This window comes from Neolamprologus brichardi, chromosome 20 (genome assembly GCF_056152115.1).
Source record: "Neolamprologus brichardi isolate AB-2024 chromosome 20, ASM5615211v1, whole genome shotgun sequence".
In the NCBI taxonomy this organism is placed as follows: Eukaryota; Metazoa; Chordata; class Actinopteri; order Cichliformes; family Cichlidae; genus Neolamprologus; species Neolamprologus brichardi.
In genome coordinates this window covers 21,711,070-21,737,371 of record NC_142123.1, presented here as the reverse complement: position 1 = coordinate 21,737,371, position 26,302 = coordinate 21,711,070, and the positions used below count along the sequence as shown (strand labels likewise).

The following is a 26,302-nucleotide window of genomic DNA, read 5'->3' as shown; positions in this document are numbered from 1 at the left end:
TGTGAAAATGAAGCATGAGTAGCACAGGTCCTGTGACTTACATGGCTGAAGCCAGCCATCTTGCAGCCTGCAGTTATTTCCAGTTTACAGTCACAAACCCAACTATTCACATTTTACATCCTTCCTAAGTGTGGTGTGTGTCTCAAGTCTTGGATTAAAAGATACTGTAGTTGGCAAAGAAAATTAGGTTTTAACAGCGGTTTGGAGACAGGTTACTTATTTTAATCCCTCCACCACTAATGTCTTTACTCTCATTTTTCTCTCCTCTCCAAGGCCAGCCTCATATCGCTCGTTTTGCCATTTTCCAGGCAGCTTTTCAACAAGGACATTACTTGAACACTATTTAACCAGTCGGGATGTTTATTGTTGCAGCAGCTGGTTTTTTGCCTTCTTCTTCTTGTAGAGAACACCCTTTCAGAGTTGCCCACACGTTGAACTAGCCCCGGTGTTACATGACAGAAAGTTAGGCTTTTATAATCCTTTATCTAACACGACCTTCCATCGTCTCCTTCTTTCCGCCCACTTTTCTTTCTCCCAGTCGATTCCCTCACCCTCTGTCTCTCCCGCTCACTCCATGCCAGTCCCCTGGGCAGCTCCCGTGCTCTGTGCCGGGCCTGAGCTCTTGCATGGCTGCCCTGCCAGAGTGTATTTTAAGACAACCAGCATGTTTCGCCATGGGTATAGAGGCTAGGTATGACTCACAAATCAGATATTTGACCAGGAGAGCCACACAGTAGAGTAAAGCTGAGGCGTGGGAGGAAAGTGTGGATAGCTCACAAAGGGAACCTGACCGACCTCCATCTTTCCATCTGGTAAACAGACTGCTATTTCAACTGTATCGGTATTTCAAAGAAATAATAATTTCCCAACACCAAATAGCAGCCTATAAGCCTCATCAGAGAAGAGTGTGTATTGAGCAGAAGCTCAGCATCTATGTAGTGCATCGTAAAGGTGTAGTGTGTTTGTTGCTGCTACAAACGCATGTCACAAATAGAGCCTACTGAGTTCAGGATCCTGCCTTTCATGCCGGTATGACAGTCGAGCTTTTATCCTGTCACTCATGAGAGTTATTTTGTACAGATACAGTATCTCTTCAAGTCATTCCGTAAAGCTTCTTTTGACTTAGGATTCAGACAAAGCAAGGCCCCGCAGAGAACAATGCGGTTCAACAGAACAGCCTTGATCATCGGGGCTGTGCTGTGCGCTCTCTTCAGGTGTGACAGAATAAAACACAGCCTGCAGGTTTATGACTAAGTGTTATCAAATGTATTCCTCTAAATCCACGGGATCTCACATTACAGTTGGCTGTATTGATTTTTCCCAGCTGCAAAGTGCACTGGACGCAGTTTCGTTTTTTTCCCTCTGTGTTCTTTATAGCCTGCATGCTGACTACATTTCTTCGGCTGGAAAAATAGGAAATCTCAATAATGCTGTAATCTACTTGTCGTTATTCCTCATGTGACACATCTGAATACAAATGTCCATATTTGTGCTTTGGGAATTATGGGTGTGCAGCACACGTCGACACCCCTGCTCGGCCTCATTGCTTCGTCCAGTCCTAATATCGCCCTGACATATTTTTCACCAAAGAGCGAGCATAGGTTCATGTTTTTCCCACCTCCACCTGGAGCATGCTGGGTCTGACACATTCATTGTCAGTCGTGCACCTGCAACACTCTGACCTGCATCCCAATGACTCCCTCTGTACTCCCCCCCCCCCCCCCCCCCCCCCCCCCCCCCTTCTCTCCCTATATAGCTCTCTCTTCAGACTCGACAGAGCATCATCACCAGGGCCATTTCTCCTCTAATAGTGCAGACAATGCGGGTGAGCCTCCTCGATCGTATCGTCCCTGTCTGCTCACAAAGAATTTTTTAGCAGGGCCATATAATTACAGACTGATCACAGGCGTGGAAAATATCACAGCTATCCTATTCCTTGTGTTAGTGCTTCTGAGCTCTTATTTGATGCCATGCACTTGAGACATATGTACTGGTTTGGAAGGCGCACAGAACATTTTCATAAGCAGTTATCTGCTTGCTTGGCATTGCCTGCAGTGCTGCCTTGAACCTCTCCCAGAGTTGAGATTGTAGTATATTATCTGCAACACCTGCATTCGCAACACACACACACCAAATTCCCTGTCAGCCCTCGTGGATCTGCATGTTGAGAGTAGTTGAAAGAGCATGGAGACGAATGCACTTTCCTCACACACGTGAGTTAAAACAGAGGTAATGTCCACACACTGTGCTGTGCATTGTGGCAACTGTAGCGTTTTTCAGACTGTCTGCAGCCACAGTGTGTAGTGTAATTTCTGTGGCGCTGAGATCCTCGTGTTACAAGAAATAGGCAGACTTAGCTGCTTAAACTGCCACTCAGTAAGATATTCACAGTCACCGACCACGGCTTTATAAAATTTGCATAACAACAATGAAAATTCAAATCTATAAAAAGGCAATAAACATGTACAAACACAAGAATTGTAGTTAAATTGAAATGAAAAACAAATGAGGGGATAGACGAACAAACAAATACCGAAACGGATAAACAATTAAAATAGAGCTGCATGAAAACAAAAGTGAACAAAAACTAGAAACTGTCGAGTATAAAGCCCATAACAAAAGTGATTTAAAAGGCAACTGGGTTTTTTTCACCCCACTTTTTTAAGTCTTCACTGTAGAAGTTTTTACTGCTCTTATTACTCTGGGTTTAGCTGCACACCAAGACCTTCCACCCAGGCCTTTATGTACAAAATCTTAACAGGGATTTCCAGACTAACTGGCCCTCACATTAACTGTCTTTCACACGAGGCATTTTATTGGTAGAACTTGTTGGTGGATGTACACTGCCCTGGGAGGTTCAGTTCAGGTCAATAAAGTCTCTTCTCTCCAGCGGTTTCTGGGTCCTCACAGCAAAAGCCCATTCACCTTTCTTCTTCTGTCTAGACAGGGGTCAGCCAGAATAGCCTCAAGATCTCAGCTTACGTGACTCATGAGAAAATAAAAGCTCTGCTGGGAGGCAGACAACAGCAATATGCTTTCAATGTGACTGAGCTGTCAATAAATTACTATCTTTAAGTCTTGTAAGAAAGTGAGTTGATGCCATTGTTAGGGATGCATATTCTAAAAATGCTACATGATACACAACACCATTAGAGGTTACCAAATAGATACAAAATTCTAAAAAATGAGGACTACTTTTGATATCCTTCTGGGTTTTTTGCTTTAAAATTTTTTCCTTTCAGGTCGGTTTTTGCGGTGCTACTCTCATGGTTTTATAAATCTATGCCCACCCAATGATCGGGTAATCCACCACTCTGGTCAAGACTGAAATATGTCGATTTCCATTAGATAGGTTGCAGTGATATCTTGCACACGTCGTGTCCAAAAGTTGAGTCCAATACCTCTGGTGATTGCGTTACTTTTTTTTCTAGGCAGACTGAGTTTTGCTATTTTTGATGAAATGTCTTAAAAACAAATGGCAGGATTGTCATTAGATTCACACATGCTTCATGGCCCTCTAAAGACAATTTATAATCACTTAGTTCATCCATGACTTTTTCCTCCAGCGCTGGCATCTAGTTAACATTTTACTGTAATTTACCCACTACTAATTACATCAGAATGAACCACAGCTTTACTCTGTGTTTAATGCTAATTGAAGAGATGGTTAACATAGTAAGTACAGGCTCCAGAAACTCTAGCACAGCTTTGGGCGCTAAGTCTTGTTGTATATTTGTCTGTTTTTCTGCTTAATATTAAATTTTATTTTGCTAACTACACCTGACTAAATGTAAGCATTTACAAAGTCCCTTTACCTTAACCCAACACTTTAAATCATGTTTTGTTTTAAAATTCAAAAATGTATTTTTCTACCATTACAGGTACACAATCATTTCTGAACATGACATTGGGATACTCTTGAAAGTTGCCCTAGTTGTTTGTAATCCATCACAGTGAACAACATCAACACATCCATCTTCTAAAGCATTTATCCAGTTCGGACTGGTATTGGACAAGAAGATGAGTGAACCCGCTATCTAGACCTGTGGCCAATTTAAATGCAGATATTTGACAGTATCAGAATTATACAGGGAGGAAATACTGAGGGAGGAAGCTAGATTATTCAAGGAAAGTCATGCAGGCATGGGAAAACATGCAAATATTAAAACTCTATACAGAAAGGCCCTCGGTCAACCAGAAGGTTCAAACCAGGAACCTTCATTCTGTAGTGCTAATCGCTGCCACACCAATGACAAACATGTTGTAATCACTCGTTTGGATTAAATTATTATGATATCAAATGTTAATAAAAAGAAATGTTTTGATCCATCTATTCCACATAAATGAGTCTTTAAAACAACTACACCACTGCTAATACCGAGGCCACTATTACTGGTATATATTTATCATTAGGAAAGATCATGAAATTTATATTGGCTGTACAATGGTGTGAAAAATATTTGCTCTATTACTGACTTCTTTCTTCTTCTTTTTTTTACACTGCATTTATCTGTCACTCTTACATGTTTCAGATCATCAAACACATTTAACAACAAAGACAACAAGAGGAAATACAAAATACAGTTTTTAAACGCTGATTTTATTTATTAATAGAAAAAAGATATCCAAACCTACCTGGCCGTGTGTGAAAAATTTAATTGCCCCCTAAATCTATTAACTGGTTGTGCTACCTTTGCCAGCAAGAACTGTAATCAAGCATTTGGGATAACTTGCAATGTGTCTCTGGCCCACATTTCACTGCAAGACTGTTTTAATTGAGTCGCATTGGAGAGTTTTTGTGAATCAACAACCTCCTGAAGGTCATGCCAAAGCATCTAAACTGGATTTAAGCCTGGATTTGACTAGGCCACTCCAAAAACCTTCAAATCCACAGAAAACATTCTCCAAAAGTCTTAAGGATCATCATCCTTGTGTTCTTTTTTGTCAGCAGTGGGTTTCGCCTTGGAAACTGCTACTACTGCCCCACTCACACATATGTGTTTGTCATCTAGAAAATCAAAGTACAAGAAATCCCTGCAGATTTAACGTACCTCTCTCCTTAGCCTTAACCAGATCATTTTTCACATAGTGTAGCTTTTTCCTTTAATAAATGAAATCATAACTTCAGAACTCCATTTTGTATTTAATTTTGGTTATCTTTGTCTAATATGAATTTTTTTGACAATCTAAAACTTGTACACCCATCCACCATTCTCTTCTGCTTACCCTTGTCAGAGTCATGGGGTAGAAACATGTAAGTCTGACAATTATGCAAAAAGAAATATAGAAAAAAAAGAAATCAAGAATGGGGGAAATAGTTTTTCACAGCACTATAGATTCTGCAATATACTCTGATGAAAACAACCCTTTGTTCAATCATGACCAGACGGCCCTGAGGCTCTCTGTTCTGCTTTGTGCTCCGGGTGTCATGCATCACTGAGGACATCTGACCTGCCAGTCATGTCAGCAACACACTAGAATCCCTGCACAAGCAGAACAATGGACAATAGTTCATTCAGTGAGCCCAAGAAGCTTTTTCCAGTGATCTATTGAAAACCTGCCAATAGTGGAAGAACTGGACACGGTCTTTCACGCAAAGCTATTCTGTGTAAACAGACTCCATTCTAAGTGAGATCACGATTCATCAAAGCGAGTGTCTCAACTAATGGACCGAGAAAATTTATGCGCGATGTGTTTTTGTGACATGAACATTTCACATAACTTCTACTCGCAGTGTAAGAAGGCTACACGCTGTCATGTAGTTCAGAGCCGGAATCAAAGATGCGCAACAGACGCCAGATCAGACAATTACCCCCAGACAAGTTAACCAGCCGAAACAGGAACGAGTCCTGCCAAATACAATGAAACTGTCACACATCACTACTGAAAGGTTATCTTTATTTTCAACACGAGCACGAACATGCATCTCTCCCAGAACAGCTCATGTGGATCTCAAGCCTGCTAATAACACAGTCTGTCAAACGAGCTGAAATATCACAAACAAAAAAACTTCTACGTATATTTAAAAGATCTAAAAAGCTGAATATTGAGCTTTTTGGCTCATTGATCATTCAAAATACAATATGTATGAAGTCTTGATGTATTTTTGTACAAATTTCATATGCGTTTCATAAAGACGGATTTCATATATATATATATATATATATATATATATATATATATATATATATTTGTGTTTTCAGTAACTTTTAAAGACTCAGACATTAATCCAAATCCCTATATAAAAATGATGACAGGGTTCAGAGACAGAAAATTCCTCTATAGCGGTATTAGTGAAGCTAAACACATGAATACAGCATTGAAGAAAGACAGGATTATGTGAATTGCACATGGCCTAAATGTAAAGTGTTAACATTATAGTAGAAGGACACCTCAAAGCGTCAGTGGTTAACTTGGCTGCTCCATAACCTTTTTTTGGATGGTTTCTCCAAATGAAAAAAGGTGTGATGTGTTTCCAACTGTGCACAGGAGCTGGAAAATTGAGCATTGAGAGGGAAGGATTACTGCCACCCAAAAAACCCCACACACATATGTATTTGTCATCTAGGAATTCATTAAATTAAAGTACAAGAACTCCCTGCAGATATACAGTACCTCAATCTTAGCCATAACTAGAACATGCCTAAACTCAGCCCCCATCCCAACCAGCGGTTAACCTCATGGTAAACCACACATCAAGAATTATGTGAAGACTCAGCCAGCAAGTCATTAAAATTCAAATGAGCTCTGCTACCGATAACCACAACCCGTAACGATCTGCCAAAGAAAGCGCCCATCTAGCTTTTAACGAGAAGCTCATGTTAGTGACAGTGTGGAAGGATGTAAAAATTAATGGCACCCTCCCTCAGCACAGCATGTAGCTAGGTGCATGCTTCCTTCAGATGGCAGGTCTAGAAAGTAGAGCACAAAAAGTACAGCTTCTAAATAAAAGTGCTAACATCAGGTTTAGGGAGTTGTGTTTTTTTCTGGAAGGAGGTCCAGCTTTTTTAAAAACAGCTTTTTACAGTGGATATCTCAAAAACTGGGCATCTCATATCAAAACATTTTACATAGATGAATAGCACTCCAGGCCAAAGAAAAGTCAAAAATTGATTTTAAGGTGAGCTGTCCCTTTAATGTGAATGAATATAGGCATTTCAGTAGTAACAAACACACTTAATACAAGCAGACATAGAGACTAAAACATAAGCTGCCAGGCATATAGTGCACAAGCTGTAATACTAACTCTGAAATACAGTGTGGTTAGATTTCTTTGGTACTAAATAATTTTTTTATAATTAGCCTCATAAACTAAAGAGTGGCGAGAATAGTCTTTGACAAGATAATGCATCGTACACAAAAGCTTGAGCAAATTTATGCTGGCATGTATCGCATTTCATTGGACTTAAACTTCCAGGTAGCGAGCACATGACACCTCTATGCATAATCCATTGGTAATAAACTTGCTATTGATCCACCAAGCCTCATTAAGGGTAACATGTAAGTGCTTCAGCACTGATAAGGCAGTTAAAAAACACTATATTCGGTCATCAATAGCTTCTGTCCAGGAGACAATTGCAGTTTAAGCATCCTCTATTTGAAGGCAAAGAGCTTCCATAATTTGAAAAATGTCCATGGTGATTGAGGTCTTCCCCCAAATCAATGTACCTGTCAAAAACGGGCGTTTCAGAGAGCCCTTGAAATCCCACAGGATTTGCATGTGAAAACAGTAATCCAGTCAACTGATTTTTTATGTATGCTGGCTGCTGAGGCACAGTATACTTTTCAAGCTCAAAAGAACAGAGGACACAAACACGTTCAAACAGCGCTCACACTCCACTGCATAGCCAGCAGAGAGAGGGAAAGACAGAGAAAGAGAGGGAAGAGGGAAAAAACATTCACCAAACATTATCTCGAGGGAAATACACACAAAATGAAATTGAAGCTAATGAAACTCTGGAGTTCCGCTCTTATATTTTCACATGTAAAATCAACAGGTATTTTAGCTTAACTACCTGGGGCCCATGCTGCACTCTAATAATTTAGTCCCCCAATAAAGGCCACAGCGTGCTGGCTGATATAATGGCTATATCGTATATTACAGCGTGTTGTCTGAATGAATGTTTTGATGCACCCCGAGGCCCTGCTGTAATAACACAACTGAAGGACAAGGAATGAATCCCAGTGACAGTTTATTATGTACGCTGTGAAGAAGAGAATACTAGACCTCGACATCTCTGATACAAAGAGCAAACATACTCATACACTCACTGGACACTTTATTAGGTACACCTTTGTTAGCACTGAGTTGGACCCTGTGTTTTGCCTTCAGAACTGCTTTAATTCTTCATGGCACAGATGCAACAAGGTGCTGGATACATTCCTCAGAGGTTTTTGTAGATTTGTCGGGTGCACATCCACGATGTAAATTTACCATATCCCAAAGGAGACTTGTTGACTGTGGAAGCCATTTGAGTTTTGTGACACAGCACGTTTTCCTGCTGAAAGTAGCCATCACAAGATGGATACACTGTGGTCGGCAACAATACCCAGGTAAGCTGTGCTGTTTAAACAATGCTTAATTGGTACTAAGGGGCCCAAAGTGTGCCAAGACAATATCCCACACACCAGCACACCACCACCCACACCCTGATCTGCCAAATATAAGGTAGGATAGCTCTGTGCTTTCACGTTTTAATGCCATGTTCTGACCCTGCTATCCAATCATCGCAGCAGAAATCGAGACCCATCAGTCTGGACAATATTTGTCCAATCTACTACCGTCTAAGTTTGGTGAGCACATTCAAATGATATCCCCAGTTTCCTGTTTTCAGGTGACAGGAGTGGCACTTGGTGTGGTCTTCTGCTGCCTTCAAGGTTTGATGTGTGATTAGAGATGTAACAAGTGGTTGAGTAACTGTTGCCTTTTCTGTCAGCTCAAAGAAGTGTAGCCATTCTCCACTGCCCTCTGGCATCAGCAAGACATTTTCGTCCAGAGAACTGCCACTCACTGGATATTTTCTCTGCTTTGGACCATTCTCTGTGTGAGAAAATCCCAGCAGATCAGCAGTTTCCAAAAATAATCAGACAGACCTGTCCGGCGCCAACAATCATGCCACGTTCAAAGTCATTTAAATCACCTTTCTTTCCTATTTTGTTGCTCAATTTAAACTTCAGCATGTCATCTTGACCACGCTTGCATGCCTGAATTTGCTAAATTGCTGCCATGTGATTGCCCGATTAGAGTTTTGCGTTAATGAGCAGTTGAACAAATGTATCTAACAACAATGGCCGGTGAATGTACACATTAAAACAGGCATATTCAAATAAAATTATATACATGCAGTACTCATGTATACAATTTATTTACTCAACTGTTTCATACAACTTTATTGTTAACGTTTTACACTTTAAATTTACACTTTACACGCAAAAAGACTAAACCGTTTACTGTGTATATTTTTGTTATTATGCCAGATTTTTAAAAAGTAATTAAAAGTTGTTCTACTTAAATTAATCACAAATTAATGCCTCAGGATAATTATCCGATATTTGTCATAAGTAAAAGGATCATACAAACTGCACTCATTCTGAATCACAGACCATTCTGAATAACAGACCAAGTACATTTTGCTGATAATGCTTGTATGCTTTTACTTCAATAAGAAATCTGGACTATACAATCATTTGTTGCACTGCAGCAGTTTTCTTTTTTTGTATTAGTTCAACTAAAATAAAGGTTCTGACTAATTAACACATAAAATCGGAAGACATATTAATTATGGTAGTGACTGCATTAAACATTGAAATATACTAATTATACCTTTTAAAAATCATCAAAAACAAACATCTCTTTCCACAAGCAAATGTAAATCTGGGGCGCATTAAATTAAAGAGGAAACTAAGAAAATATAAACACTGCAGCAGAAGGGCCATTGTGTTTTCTCTTTCCTCTCTCGCAGTCCTAACTGCCGTGTGGCGTGCCTCTACTTCTTGCTGCTCTTCAGTGGCATGCCAACATCAGAGCCCTCACACGGGTGTGCAGTCTATGCAGAGCCTCGTGCCACCAGTCTCCAGGGACGGCAAGACAGACATGTGAACAGTGCATCTCCTGTCAATTTTAAGTTTAAGTCACGCTGCAGGAAGTGTATTGTTTTATTAACCCTCAACCAAATGAAGTGTGTGATGGAGACTTCAAAACAACAGTGACAATCGGATCTGTCAGTCAGCAGGCCGAGCCACCATTTTGGTCTCTAATTATTTAATTTTGTTGTTGTTTTTATCTGTCAGGTGGAAATTTTGTGCAGAAAATCTTGGTCTCTAGAGGATGACTGGTGTTCTCAACACTTGTTTACCTCCTGCTGCACCCTCAGCCAAACACTCCTTGTTTTCAGACCTTTTAACCATTTGTTGTAACGCTTCACTTTACTCTCCATTAAAAGGAAAAAGCAAAACGTTCTCACTGTTGAATGATTTCTTACATAAAACACACACATACAGAACTCAGGTTCATTTCCATCAACCTTAGCTAGATTTAAGTTCTAAATGGCAACATGTATTTGTTAGCGAACATGCTAACATTAGCATACTGAAATATTTGCTAACATTTCGTACACTACTTGTGAGCATAATGTGTTTGTAAGTAGATTTAAGAGGCGTTTACTGTTATTTTCATCTATTTTACAGACATTACTTCACTTTTGGATGTCCACAGGAACGTGCTAATAAATGCATTAATACACAGCTGTATATTTACATTTTAACATGCTCTGACCATTGACTAATGTTTCTGTACTGCTCATAAATGTTAATAAGGACAACAAAAGTAATGTCTTCCTCTTTTTTCCTTCTGTTTTCACCTTTTCCCTTAAAATGAATATATTTTATGTGTTGAGAGCAAGTGATAAGAACATAAGAGAACAAATAATACAATCCAAGTCTGAGAGGACCACACGGCACACCCTTTTGAAGAAGCACACGCTCTCACAGACAGCACTAAAAGCAGCCTTTTAACAGTTCCACTTAATTCATTTACTAGAATACAGATCATATTTAAAAAGCAAATTTCATTCAGATATCCTGTGCTTAGCCTTACAGCACTTAAGTCCACTGTAGCTAAGTGGTCAAGCCTCTTAGCTGTACTGTTGTAGTTTGCTGTGGTTTGTTCCTGCGTGCAAACGAAACTACAATGAGGCCTCTGATAAGTCTTTTCAGCCCGTGCTGGATCATTTTCTGCTGAGGCAATGGGGACAATTTTTCCTTTTGGAGGGATGAGTGAGAGGCCGGCCTGCAGCCAGCAGAGACCTCCTCATGCTTTTCCACTCATCCCCGTAAGGAGATTGGACGTAATGGGGTTTCCTCTTCCATGGCTCCTTCTGCTCACCAGATAAACTGCAGCAAACTTCCAACAAAGTCTTAGTGCTATTCTTGTCACATTTTACAGTCATTCCAACAATAACTTTTGACGGAATACGGTTGTGACCTCATTGTGAGCGGAGCTAAGCTTTTAAGCAGGTGGCCTCTTCCCCACCCTCCAGGGCAGTGGAATAAAATAGGGGAAACAGCCCCTCTGGGGAAGTCAAACTGCAGCAATTGTCAAGAAGAGACCCAAAAACCCATGTAGAAATGAGGGATGGCGCCTCATTAAAGACACCATATCAACATTTTGCAGCTATAAATGGAATCACAATGCAATAAACAAGCTGCATAATGATTGAAAACAAAGAATGGAATAAAAATGTACTGGCTGCGTTTTCATTGAGAAACATTTATTCATGTAGCAAGCTATTATGTAGCTTAATAATAGGGTGCAGCATCCCCCCCAGGCCTGCAGGGAATGACCAAGACCTTGATATAAGGGCTTGGATGGTTTTTCATATTCTCCCCGTGGCAGTCTACTGACCTAATGGCCTTATGTCAACAGAAATGACAACTAGTCTAACAGGGATATTTTATTCATTTTATTAATATTGCATTACTTGCTCGCCATGTGTTGTGTTTGGGTGTGTGAATATATACCTGGTCTACTCCTTCACAACATTGCTTGAACTAAAAAGAGAGGAAGGAAGGAAATTTCAAAAGACATCACGCTCTTAGGCATCCTCTGTCTCGGCGGTTGTCTGTGTAGGTCTGAACCCAGGATTTGGCGGACTCTTTGATGCGTTTTCCTTGAGTACAGTTCATTATCTGAAAACATTTTGTAAACACTGCAATATACGTGCAAAAAATCCAATTTTCACATCAAATCCATGCACATTTATTGCTTAACAAGATCAGCGGTTCTCAGTCCCGCTGAAATCCTCTCGGAACAGATAACATTGTTTGAGGATGCACCAAGAAAGGTGAGATACATTTGCTTCTCGTCGTATATTGATCTTCCTGTCTTTCTCACTTCGTCCAGAGTTCAACACATTTGAACTCTGGCCTGGGAAATGGCAAGTCCCGCCAATATCCAGCCAATTTAAAAGAGCAGGTGGAATTGACCTATTCTTAAGTAAGTATTGATTGTCTGAATCCTGTTTGTATAACTGTATGCTTAGGAAGGTTCTTCCTGGATGGCTTGACACGAGTGCAGGGATGCAAGTACAAAAAACTATGGTATATAGAAACTGATAAAAAAATGGTGTATATTTGTCAAATTCTGGAAACTCTTGCAAGCCTATTAATGATGTTAATACCTGCAGCCTGTGCTTGTATCCCTGCCCGTATTATTTCCTGGATTTCATGCGTTTTAACACAGAGTGTGAGCAAATTTCACCTTGCCAATTCGGGTTTAAACTGCCCATAAGTCAGCACCTGATTAAACGACTGGAATGGAAACCAGCAGGGCTCTCAGTCTCAACTAGAAGTGAATGTCACCGAACTATAGCCAATGCATTCAGAATCATAAATTAAAGTGCAACAGATTCATTTCAGGTTCAACAGCATCTCTCTGCATATGTTTATTTTGTTTTTGGTTTTTTTTAAATATTTTTTCTTCTTACAGCTCTAAAATAAGTGTACTATCTAATGTTGCCATAACAACAAAACCATAGAACTTGTAAAATCAGCCACCACCACAACATGTCACTTGTTTTTAAGTTAATCACGTAAAGCTATTAACCCCAGTCTTCACGTGCATGACAGCATTATTACAACGTTTCTCTCTCAAGTATTACACTTTGTTAAAGCAATGTTTATATTTAGAATGGCCTGGATCTCAGATAGTGCTTTTCTACAACGTGTCTTAAATTCACTTCACACACACACTTTATTCTGTGTCTAGTAATCATTCGGAATGCAGACTGGAGCAGCCAGGAATCAAACCCCCAGCTGTCCGCTCAGCAGAAAGCCTGCTCTACATCTTGAGCCACAGCCACCTGCAATTTAGGATCATCACCCTATTTTAAATGTGACTAAATCCACAGATGATGTGTCATCACATCTCATCTATACATAGAAGCATGTTCACATCCTTATTTTAATCTAAAGGTCGTGTACCCAAATAGAATGAATAAGATGTCTTTTCTGTTCTTTTGTTTACTTTTGCACACACAGTGGTGCAGCGGTTAGCAATATCACCCCCGGCACAAATTTTCCGAGTTTGAATCCACCAGCAGGCTGAGGGTTTTCTGTGTGGAATTTCCTCCCACGGTCATGCTTCTTAGACTTATTGGTGAGTATAAATTGGCTGTGTATCTAAGTGAATCGCTATCAGCCTCTACACGATAGACTGGTGACCTGTCCAGAGTCTACCACAGTGGATAATCAGGAAAAATTGATGTTTGCATGCTGCCTGCATTAAATTAACATCGCACGGTGATTTTCTTTCTATTTGAGAGTAACTGTGTGGCTTAGGTTCACTAAACCACACAGGTACATTTTGTGATTTCATAATCTAATATTCAGTAATTCTCTTTTTCTTTTGTGGATAAGTCACGACTGCAAAGAAGGGTGGATATAATTGGATGGGTTTGATGGCTTATTAAAGTCATCCATATACAGTCGAGTTTTCAATTTCCATCTGCATGCTAAATCCCACTGATTTCTCAAAAGAGAACATTTGGAAATATCTAACCTATTTATCTCATCTCTCGTATACAGTATAAATTCTGCTTGTTTTTTATGCTGTTAAAAACATTTTTCATTTTATTTTTGGCACAGCCGACTTTCTTTTTATAGTCAGTAGTCAAATGTGCACTACTAAAACTTCATTCACCGTCCTCTTCAGTAACAAATCCAACTCTGTTGTTTGTGATCTTAAAAAAGTTTACTTATGAGTTAAATGCTGAACCTTAGTTGAGAAAGAACTGTCAAGTTAGGACATTAATTTTCTTTTTTTAATCCACGTTTCAAGCACTTGTTATAAAGTTAAAATGTACTGAGTTGGCTTTCTATGTCAAACTCTGAATAAAAGCCAATTAGTAAGTGATGGAGAGGAAATACAAGAGCCGGAACCACTGGTGTGGATCATTAGATATCCACAAGACAGTTGTGTTTCCATCCCTTCAGCATTGGTAATAGGCCAATTTGTGGGCATATATGTGCATATCTACTCATATGCTGGCTACTTAACATACCAACTGTGTCTTTTATCGTATGGCTGAATGCAGTACTAGGGATGTGACTAATGAACCTGAGCTGCTGCAAACATCCACGTACAAATGGCAACCGTTACCGTGTTTAGAAAACTAGATATATTAAACCTGTGCCATCCGATGTCACTTTTAGAGCTTTCTCCAAACACACACACACACACACACACACACACAGCTCCTTCATATTCCTTTGGTGTCCGTCTTTACCATTGTCAGCTAAATAGATCACACTGCAAGGCTTCAATCTCCTTCAAATCAGTCACAGTGATGATTCTGTGAAAAAAAGGGGGGAGATAAAAAGCCGACCGGAGCCTGTCAGGGCTATGAGAGCAGAGGACGTCAATGCCTCACTTAGACAGCCAGTCTGAAGGGGCCGGTTCCCCAGACGAAGAGGACAAGACGGAGTTCACCTGCATTCAATACAAAGTTTTGCCACCGCCTTTGGGAGAAGAGATGCGACGGAGCATAGCAGGCTGCAATCCCTGATGCAAATGTCATCAGGATCAAAATCAATTTCATGATTCATTCAAGAGGCCAGAACTTTAAAACGTACAAAGTTACCTGTTATTAATTTTTTTAAATTAACAACAGCGTCATCTTCCCACCTCTGCTCGCGTTCGCAGAGCAAGGACTCGACGATTTTCCGCACACATGCAAACAATTCAAAAGTTTGGCTGATTGATTTTTTTTCCTCCTGTGGCATTGTTGCTTCTCATTTCCAACACAGCATGAAAGGCACTGAAATAAAAACATCTTAGCAGCAAATCGGCCTCACCATGGCAACAGTATTGATCACCTCTCCTGGGTCCTCAGAAAAATCTATCCCTCATGTCAATTTCCCAGCACTAACAGTTCAGCAGCTACTCACGTCTTGAATAGACAGGCATGATATTTAGAATCTAGTAATAAAACCTACAATCATTATTTAGCTTCCCTGATGATTCATTTATCGCAGGAGTGAGATACAAAATGACCTGATGATTTTCACTGAGAACAATGCGGGGAATCGGTTGTCACTATTCACAGTCTTGAAGCATAAAGATTACACTAGGATTTCTTGATTATGGAGCTCAACCAATAATGAGGTCTAATTGAAATTGAGAAGAAACTGAACACTTTGTAGAGAGTCCGTCTGACTGAGGTCTGATCTTTTTGATATGACCCCCCCCCCCCCCCCCCCCCCCCCCAATTTGCTGGTTTAATTATATCTGAGTGGGGGTTTCTCAAGCATTTGATGTTTTTCACAAGACTCACTGAGTAGTATATAGATTTTATTTCAAAGCAGCCTCAGAAACTTAAAGTTGCTGCCACCTACCAAACAAACACAGTGTGACTAATGCAAGTAAGTGGGTATGTATTGATTATACTGTATCATGTGGCCTCAAATTTAATTTGTTATCAATAATACCATTGCTTTTGGTTCCACTGAAAACATAAGTGTGCTCAGAGGCAAAAGGGTTTAAAGGAGGACTGAATCTAACTTCTCAAGGTATTTGGATTTAAGTGCGCCGAAGAAATATGCCTTTCTTTCAGCACTTTGAGGAAATGAGAACAATTGCAAAGTGATGGATGGGTCTGCATGACAACTGCTGTCAATCCACAAGCTTGATTACAACACCTGAGCTTCAGCAACACCACGCCTACACTCTGACAGCTTGACACTTGCAGACGTGTTGGTACACCTGGTGTGAGGAGGAGGGAATAAAGAGAATTAGGGACTAATCTGGCTTCCATTTAAACCCTCTCAGTTTCACAAATGCATAGGTTTTCATGTTACAGAGCTTGCACGAAACTGAGGAACTCTTGCAACCCTCGCGCCGTGCAACAAAATAACAAGTGCAGTTACGCTTCAAAGCATAACTGCAGGGTTTAGAAGATCTTGTAATAATAAAATTTTAATTTATTAAGTGAGCCTACGAAGAGAGAACAGGAACTAAAGCTAGGCTGAAGGTTGTGGTGTTGTGGTGGGGACGATCAGTCCGGCAAAAGGAACCAAAATGAATATATATATATATATATGTATATATATATATGTGTGTGTGTGTGTGTACACAAATGTGTGGCATGTGTAAGTGTCTGTAGAGTAGAAAGGGAAGACGACTGGGTGGGGGTGAAAAGCTTGTTAAGTACTCTGACGGTCTTACAGATGCAATTAACCAGCTACTTACACAATTTGTCGAACTGAGCTGGAACAAAAACAATGACTGACAAGACTCTGAGTTACAATCTGCAACCACAAATCATTAGCACCAACACAGCATGCAGCTCCTCCCCAGTTTAAACGCCACTTCAAACTCGCACAGGAAAAACTGTACAGAATTATGCAAAAGCATGCACATGTTTTTTCGAGTAATTAAATACTTTGCTATGTAGATGTGTTTTAAATAATTAATCTTTCTGTACTGGTGACTTGCTGCATTTCCCATTTCACTGCAGCACCAGCAGTGGGCCAACATCATCAGTTGACTCTCAGCCAACAGAAATAGAGACGTTTTCCTATATGCTCAAGCTATGCCATTTGGAAATTAGTCTTGTGAATTCCTTTCATTTACTTGCAGCTATCGAGCTCAATCAGGCTGCAAAGCGATGGAAACAAGCTTATTTTGCAGAAGGGAAGCCCCCCCTTCCCCCGTAGGTAAAAGCTAAAGGAAACTCAAGCATAACTCAATGCTTTCAGGTTCAAAACAATTCATAAAACCGCCTGCAGTCTGACGTACAAGAGGTTCATATAATCATGTGCAATCATATGAAACAGGCCTTTTATTCTCAGGAGGGGGTTGTTGAGTTTGGGTGTGATTGTGTCAGGCTGTCAGTGCCCACTCATCCAGACTCCGGAGTGAGACTGGAACAGACGGGAGCTGTTCTTTCAGCACCACCGGGGACAAGCAACAGCACTCTCAGCTGTCTCATCCACACAGTCTAGTGGGTTGAAAAACCACCCAAACTCACTTCACCTTCCTTTTGTGCCCCATGTTTTAAGATGGAGAGAGGCATCAGTGAGAACACATCGAATCCAATACCACCATCTGAAAATAGATTCTTGCTCATGATGGATTCTCTCTCTTTTTTTTTTTTCTTTTTTCTTTTTTTTTTTTGGTGTCCTTTCTCAGACACAGTTTTCAGCTGTCCTTTCAAGCTGCTTTTGGGCGACAAAAAAGTGTGTTTACCCCTCTCTAAAGCGCATTATTACCTCCAAATTCAACAAACTTCTGCTGCAATATTGGGGGGGAAAATGCGATTATCTTAAAGCCACAAAACTAGTGCACACGCTCAGACTTGCCTGGAAGAGGCGTAGGATGTTGGCAACCATAATCGACACTGAACTCGCCGAGGCTCCGATGACTCCCACCACTTTTTCAGGCTTGACAAACACCGGTGGGTCCCCGTTAGTGCACCGTACGTCGGAGGTGTCCTTCGTGATCAGCGCTTGCACGAAAGTTAACGATTGCTCCAGCGCATAAGTATCCCTCGAACAAGTGTCCAGCACCCGTGCGCCTAAGGTAATGTTGGGTAAGAGTTGCTCGTCCTGGTTAATTTGGTCCAAAGCGTACATCATGGCCTCAAGCCGCTGGATGCCGTTCTCTTTTTTGAGGTCCCCGCACGGCGCACCATCGATTCCTCTGGCATGCACCGGGAAGAGTCCGCCGAGGGTCAGGTGTCCCTCAGTCCGTATCGAATGGGGTGCATAAGTCTCCTGAGGCAGCGCGAAATCTATCACAGTCCTCATAAGCCAAAACACCCTCCATATAAAGCTCAGCTTCACGCGTACACCGGGACAAGCCATGATCAACTTTTAGGAAGGAAGAAGCCTGCGATCCGCCGATGATGAGACCAGAAGAGGGTAAGAAGTTTGCTAAAACGAACCCATTCTTGTCACCAGGGAGGAGATTCAACAAGCTGGGCTGAGGAACCAAGGGGCAGCAGAAGACTCAGGCGAACTGCGCCCATCGTTTTACAGCCAGGAGTGAGCGGTTAAGCTTGTTGAATAGTGAAGCCCCTAACGGAAATTTAGCGCTCTCAGGAAGGGAGGCTACATCCATTAGTTAGAGAGAATATCACTGAAAGGAGACGAAAACCCGCAGCAAATTATCTGGCCTAATTTTGTCCATTTATGCTAAATCCAAAGAGCGAATAGAAACATAATGAAACCGCTGCGAGGAACTGGCATATCTTCACAACCCAAAGCCCGGAATTTAAGTATCGTGTAGTAGGAATTATCGCTTTAAATCAATACTTCTTAAGACCGGCAGAAGTGGGTGACATTCTCCTTCCCCAGAACAACTCCACGGGAGCGCAGGAATGGCTCGCTCGGTTGTGGTGTTTGTCTCCCAGGGGTGCATATCATCTCCACAGTCTCCAAAGGAGGGGAGGGAATGACGGAGGGAGGGAATGAGGGGGGGTGGGTTAAAAGAAAAAGGAAAAAAGGTTAGTGTGAACGCAAACGTGCGTTCATTAAGCAGTGGACTAAGAAAAACCAGCTAATTAAATCCCTCTTTCTCAGTCTCCGCAACCGGTCGCCTTTATACAAAATGAATGAGTCACAGCGAGGGATTCACTGTGTGCGCTGAGTTTTCAGCCCCCTTTCGACGCGAGACGTCATTCAGCTGGCAGCAAAAAAGGAAAAGGAAAAGGAGAAAAAAGATTAGCATCACTTTGTGGAAAGGTTTCCAGGAAGTTAGCGCTCGCTATCTTCAGACAGAAGAGAAGGTAAACAAGGCAAACAAATGCACTTACAGACTTGAATAATAAGACAATTGTTCCTCTGAGTGCCTTTCAGTGGCTGCATCTCAGCATTATAATCTCTGTCTCCCTACTTCGCCTCCCTCCGTTATCCCCCTGAAACACACACACACACACACATAGACACAAAAGTGTTTTTCCCCCCTCTTTTCTTTTGATGTTGACGGTGGCAGGCATGGAACAGAGATCTGTGGCATTATGAAAACACAGAAGAGCTGCAGGTATGAAGGGCTTCACCCGCCGACTAAAAAGTGGCTTTCCTGAAATAGTTTTGGATTCATTACTGATGCACCTTTAAAACGGAGCAGAGAGGGAGGTACGGGGGGAGAGAGAGCATAGCAGACACGTTTGGAGGGGTCCAGGCTGGTCTCCAAGGCAACCCTTCTTCACAAGACTCCTGATTCATCCTGTGCAACCCTTCTGCCCCCACAAATACACGCATATCACCCCAACCCCCCCTCCCTTATAACACACGCACATCATCAACATCATCCTGGCTAAACATACTGGTCCACAGACTGGTGAGAATTGCCCACACCTTTAGGAGCACGGAGGCCTCACATCTTCCCAACAAAACTCTATCATCACCAAACTATTTAATTGCACAGATGGTACTTTTACAAACAAGCAGATTATGATAATTTGCTTTTGTGGGCATGCATTAGCCAGGGACTCACTTGGCAATTTGAGGCATTAATTAAAAAGGTAGTTTCTGCTTTGCATTCAAAGTAAATCGCACATTCAATATAACAACAATAATTATTGTAGTCTCTGCTAATGAGTACATGTTCAGTGGGTTACGCGGAGAGAAGGGGAGCGAGAGAAGAGGTGCCCGCTGAGTACTCTGTAAATACATAATTCATGCATAAGCCTTCATTTTCAAGTAACCTTAGAAACTGACCACTCGTGAGCCAGCCAACATACATGCAGCAACAGCATCCACATTGTTGGTGGAAAAGCAAAGTACAGCGGCACTCTGGGAAACAGGAAACAGGAAGTGGATTACAGGATAAGTCCCTTAAGTTGGTTTATCATTGAATAATAAGCAGCCTCAGAGAGTTGCTTTATCGTGAAAATGATTATGAGGCATGGAATCCCATTTTATGAACGTGTTCATTCCATTAGTTTCTGTTCAATTAAAAGATTAGAAAAGGCGATGTAGTTCTAATTGAAACATGTCCTATTGACATTACAGGCTTGGATGGACAAATTTCTAATTAATTAAGTTGAGATTAATTCGAGCCTAATCCGGCCATGTAGTGTATTTATCTTCATTAGCCACGCTGAGTACATGAATATCTTTCAACAGGCAACTCGTGCATGTCCAATGTAGTTTTGGGTGTACATACTGTACACTGGGGCCAAAATTCATGAGATGCACTAAAAATACATTTAAGGAAACTGTGTGGGAACTGCAGGGAACAGACTGCTGAGGAGAGAAACCAGGGATGTGAGAGAGGAGGGAGGCAGATGGCCACCTCCACAGTGAGCACACTGAGACAGACAGGAAGGCAGGACTGGAAAAATGCAGCAACAGCCTTTACAAATGACACCCGGAGAGACTGGTGTCGCAACGCACGACACTAATTCCCCAGCTCGGACTCGGCGGTGAGACTCCCACTTACACTGTCAATGGAAAGGTTACTTTTGAAAAATGGGGCCCTCACCGTGATTTAATTCACTGACTAACCCCAAGAAGAGGGGCCTTTTCCCCGGGGAGGCTGTGTGATTTAGACTGAGATTACACTTTGGTTTGGATCCTTTCTTTCTCTCCCCTTCCTCGCTTTTATACAGACAAAGAGTCACGTGTCTGCGCACTCAAACAAATTCCATTTCACTTTCATCATGGGATGAAGTAGGAAGCAACAAGAAAGAGGAATGAGAGGTTTATGTTTAATACACAGCTGACCAAAAAACCAAATAGAGTCATAGTTTTCACATGTCAGGGGCGCACAATATTTAACAGGCATCCTGCCAGATAAATTATGGTCTCCTTTGAAAAAGCCAGAGCTTTTGTTTCAAGCATTCAATAACTTGTCTGCTCGATACGGTCTTTTTCAAGTCAATTACAGGGGCTGGCACTGTGTGCTCCTCTAAAGAACGACGAATCCAAGAACAATAAAAAGTCAACATCCAGGACAAGAGGCAATAAGGTTTCTTTTTGGGCAGACACTAGGCACAATGGGCTCTGTCTGTCAAATTAATTAACCTGGAAACCTGTTTAATTCCCAGACTCGAATGAAAGGGCGGCGGTATCCACAGGAAAGAAATAACTCCAGAGCAGGAGGTAATTGCACGTCGAGGTGATTTGTTCGAAAGCACACAGGCCACCAGCCTGTTTGGAGTCATGCATATTCTGCGAGGGGTGAGGTGTTAATGTTAGATCAATGTAGGAACATTGTTAGATTAGCAACATGAAGGTCACTGAGCTGCTGGGCCCCCTTGTCTCGTTTTGTACCATCTGCTTTGGAATAATAAAATCAGGGCTATCCAAGCTTTTCTGTACCACTGTAACCAGAAATAGTGCCTGTAAGGAGACAAAAAAAACATGTTGTAATTCTACAGGCGTGCTGCACGAGAAGACAAATTCTTACCTCTTCTGCTGTTTATGCCAAAGACAAAGCAGGTGCAGTGCAGCTAGGACGATAGACTCTCCACACTCTCAATTACGATTGTAATCCATCTGTCATACCCTCTCCCTTCTAATTATGTCTCTGTAAAGCTGCTGCTGTGAGCTCAGTACCCATTCACACTCTGAAATGTGAAAGATAGACAGATAATGCACAAGTGACCACTGGAATACATAACTGCAGTGGGCAGCTTGGTGACAGCTGGTTTTCTCGTGTTTGAGTTTGCTTACATTATAAGTGCACATTGGCAAAAATATAAAGTGAGAAAATGGAAACCCAGTATAATATTAATGTAAACTATAGCTGTTATTCTTATATAAGACAAGTGTCTACTCCTTATTGTGAGCCAGCATGGTTGTGATAATGACTAAAGGTGTTATATGTGACAATAATGAATCCAAAGGTGCTGACCTTCCACCCACAGAGGCCAGGAATTTTCCAGAGACCCTATTAGTGGGTAACTGGGCCTTTGTTTTGATGGCTAACGTCATGCTCCACTGGACTCACATGGTAAGTGGGTGCAGCTGTGTTAGTTAGCCAGGAGGACTTTAGCCACAAATTTGATTGTGATAACAAATGCCTATTGCCGTACGTCCGTTAATTAGCCAATGCTTTGAGCAGCTCTGTGACATTTTTCTTGTTCTTTTTTTTTTCATCTCAAGTGTTTTTACGTGGCCTTGTGAAAGAGGAGATTTTATCCTCAGTCTTGGTCAGTGAGTCATTACAGCCCCTCTTCATCTGTGTTTCTGTTTTATGGGGATGATACGACAGGCCTGTGAAAGAATATAAAAAGCTACAGCCGGCATTTGTTTATCTCATCTTACCAAAGGATAAAGGATAAAGGATAAAATTTAGGCTGGGTTAGTCCAAAAATAACCAAACCCCCCAACAAACAAAAAACCTACAGGGTAAAGACACAAACGGGTTAAAATAAAGTCAGTGGAAACATGATATAGCCAGGCTTAAAGTCAAAATCTAGTTTGTTTTCCTATAGTTGCTACTCAGACTACACAGCTTGTAACACTAAAGACAATAGCAAGCTCCAGGTATCGACTGTACAGCTTGCAGGATTTTAGATGATGTATACTTATTGGCGATGGACATACAGCGCACTTGATGAGGAGTTGACAGAGAGGTTTCGATTCCGTAGAAGCGATTTATTTAAACCTGCTGAGAAGCTGTTGCAGTTCTTGCTGGACACAATCCAAAGATTGGTTTGTACCACTGATTGGTTTTCCCATCAACCAAATCAGTGAAAGCAGGTGAAGCTCTCCAAAAACCATCAACGGTTATACCGCTATGTACTGACCTTTTCAGTGGAGAATCGTATCAGGTTTGATTAATTTTATGCTTTTCTTTGTGTTGCTGAGGTCTTTCCACTTTTACCTTATACTTTCTTCTCAAAGCGGGGCGCCTCACTCACTACACTCCAAGTTGAGTGCTTTTTCTGGTTAGGCTATCAAACTAGTACTGCTAGACTGTCAGTGTGTTCTTGTGCTGACTATAGCTGTTTTCTTCTTTCAGTGTCAGTGAAAGTGCCTTTTCTATTTCTATTATCAACAGTTACTGCATATCAGAAGTGAAAAATCAGCAAGAGAACAACAGGCTGTTATTAATGCACCCTAGCAACTAATACTGCAAGGCAACCACGGTAGTCCCATGGGTATTCACATGAATGCATCGCTAAGATCTGGCATAATTAAGACTGGGTTTTCGCTTTGTTGCTGCAAACAAATGATGCGGACAGATGACATGCGTTCTAAAGACTAGTGTTGATAATAAAGTCAGGACGATGCTTAGTAAAGTCTTGTTGTTGCTGTATAGTTGCTGGGCAACCACATTGATGAAAATGAAACTCTTTAAATTTGGTTAATATCACAGAGACACCATGGTAAGAACATCTGGATTTTAGACTTATCATAGTGCAGCTATTTCTTTAATGCATTTGCCTAAGGTTACAGATGAAGAATTAGTTTGTCACTTGTGAGTTTTTATTAATCAAAAGACTAAAAGAAACACAGTAAAACAACATTTAGGTCCAGTATTTGGGCAATGGCACATTTTATATACCACCACAGTGGATTTCACATCAAACTCTCAAGATATGATTGACTTTCAGCTTTAATTCAAGAAGTTTAACACAAGTACTTCATTAACCGTTTAGGAATTACAGACATTTTATACACGGTCCCTTATTTTCAGAGGTTCAAAGGTTAATGAACAATTGATTATCCAGCATTTTTATTACAAAGTGAGGTCGGTTCCCTTGTCATTCCATGACAAATTAAGTGAATAAAGGTTTTGCAGTCCACTCCAAACTTTCCGGGCATCAATACAAGTGAAGGGGCCCGTTTTTAGCATCTTTAGGCTGAAAAACGAAAACAGACCTATGAAAAACATTACGTGGCAAAATCAACAAACTAAATTCTTTCAGAATTCTTTCTTTACTTAACCCTTGTATGGTGTTCGGGTCTGTGAGACCCGTTTTCAGTTTTTTTCAAAAGAAAAATTAAACAATTAATTATTTTTTCAACCTGAAATTCATTGGCTTTGGCTTATTTTCTGTGAAGAACATAAATCCAAACTAATTTCCAATGACCTCATACTGTACCTCCCCCCACGCATTTACATTACATACAAGGTGTTCGGGTCCACCGGACCCAGGTCTAATAAAAGTGTTGAAACTGTAGGTCCTGTGTTCCCATACTCTGTCTTCCTCCTTTCTGGCGCTGCTGATAGTGTTTTCTTCCCCTCCTGCTCCCGCACAAAGTTGCAACATTGTTGAAAATTCAACTATCAACACCATCTGCTCTTACATTCCCACACATTTTACCCTCTTTCTTGAGGGATCCAAATTTTATTTTCTCATACCCTGTCCCACCTGCAAATTAGGGGCATAATACTATAAATAAGACTTTGCCAGTGTGATTCTTTATCACAACTGATCAAGATGGCAAAAGATTATCTGCTGCGAGGGCCATCCAATTGATTTTGGAAGAGAGAGGGGCTTCGGATGATGTTGACAAAGAGGTTTCAGAATATTTCACATTTCTGAAAATTCAGAGTCTGACAGTGACTTTGAAGAAGAGGATGAGGTTGAGCACCATTTAGTAACAAAACGAAGACGAGTACCCCATCTGCAGCCAGCTCCAGGACCAGAACAAGCCCACCAGACAGCAAGTGAAGAAATATGGATGTCAATAACTGGTGAAATTGAATGGTCTTCTTGCCCAAGAAATGAGCCACCCTGCAGAGCTGCTACTGTGATAAGCCAGGGCCAACACGGCTGACAGGTACTCATGTGCAGGACATCAAGTCTTCATTTTAGCTTTTCATCCCAGATTCCATCCAGAAAATTATTCTGAATTGCAGTAATCTAGAAGGAAGGTATGTTTTTGGAGAGAGGTAGAAGGAGATGGACCAAATTCATCTAAGAACCCCAAAGGCCTACTTTGGGGTTCTTATCCTTGCAGGAGTTTTCAGGTCCAAAGGGGAATCCATAGAATCCCTGTGGGATGCAGAAACTGGCAAGAACCTTTCCGTGCATCAATGTCTCTGGAAAACTTCCACAAAATTTCCAGGATTATCCGTTTTGATAACCGAGACGACAGACCAGCTCAACGGCAGAGAGACAAGCTAGCTGCCATCAGGACAGTGTGGGATAAGTGTGTGCACCACCTCCCCCTGTTTTACAACCCTGGGCCTAATGTCACCATTGATGAGCAGCTGATCCCATTTAGTTGTGAAACATATTGCTTCACGTGTAAATGTGTTGTGTCTTTCCACTCACTCCACTTGATTATAACAGATTTATTTTTTTTATAACATTTTATAAAAAAACAAAACAAAACGAGAAGCACATTAATTCATAAATGTGATCTAACAAAGGTAAAGGGAAAAAATTAACCATTTTTGCTGTTCATGTGGCTTGTAATTGGGATGAAGTAAACATCTGTTGAGTAATTTAACATAAAATTGTTTGATAGTGTTAATTTGGAAAGCCAAAACTCTAGCGGGTCCACCAGACCCATGAACACTGGCTGAGTAACAAAAATATGAACACCACACAAGGGTTAAGAAAACAAACCTCTCATCACATTTAGCCATGTTAAGTAAACACATGAGGAGGACAGATGATCATTATCAAGGTCTACAATTAAGCGATTCTTTCATGAAAAGGGTTTACTCTAAGGTGCAAACAACTGGTTATGCTCAAAAACATCTAAAAGAGTCTGTACAGTTCTGAAAAGAATATATAGAGAAAACCAAGATTTACCTGTACCAGAATGATGGGAAGAGAAAAATATGGAGAAGGAGAGAAACAGATGATGCACAGTATGCCACATCATCTGTCAA

At 41.0% G+C, this 26,302-nt stretch overlaps 1 protein-coding gene across 1 annotated transcript in view; it reads right to left on the bottom strand.

The window, feature by feature from the left end:
- Positions 1–19,088, bottom strand: part of LOC102776692 (metabotropic glutamate receptor 7-like) — a 72,469-nt gene extending 53,381 nt beyond the window's left edge. Inside the window, exon 1 of the mRNA XM_006796360.2 lies at positions 17,857–19,088. Coding sequence (XP_006796423.1) covers positions 17,857–18,360 — 504 coding nt within the window. The 5' untranslated portion in view covers positions 18,361–19,088. The remainder of the gene's footprint in view (positions 1–17,856) is intronic.
- Positions 19,089–26,302: the final 7,214 nt, after the last annotated feature.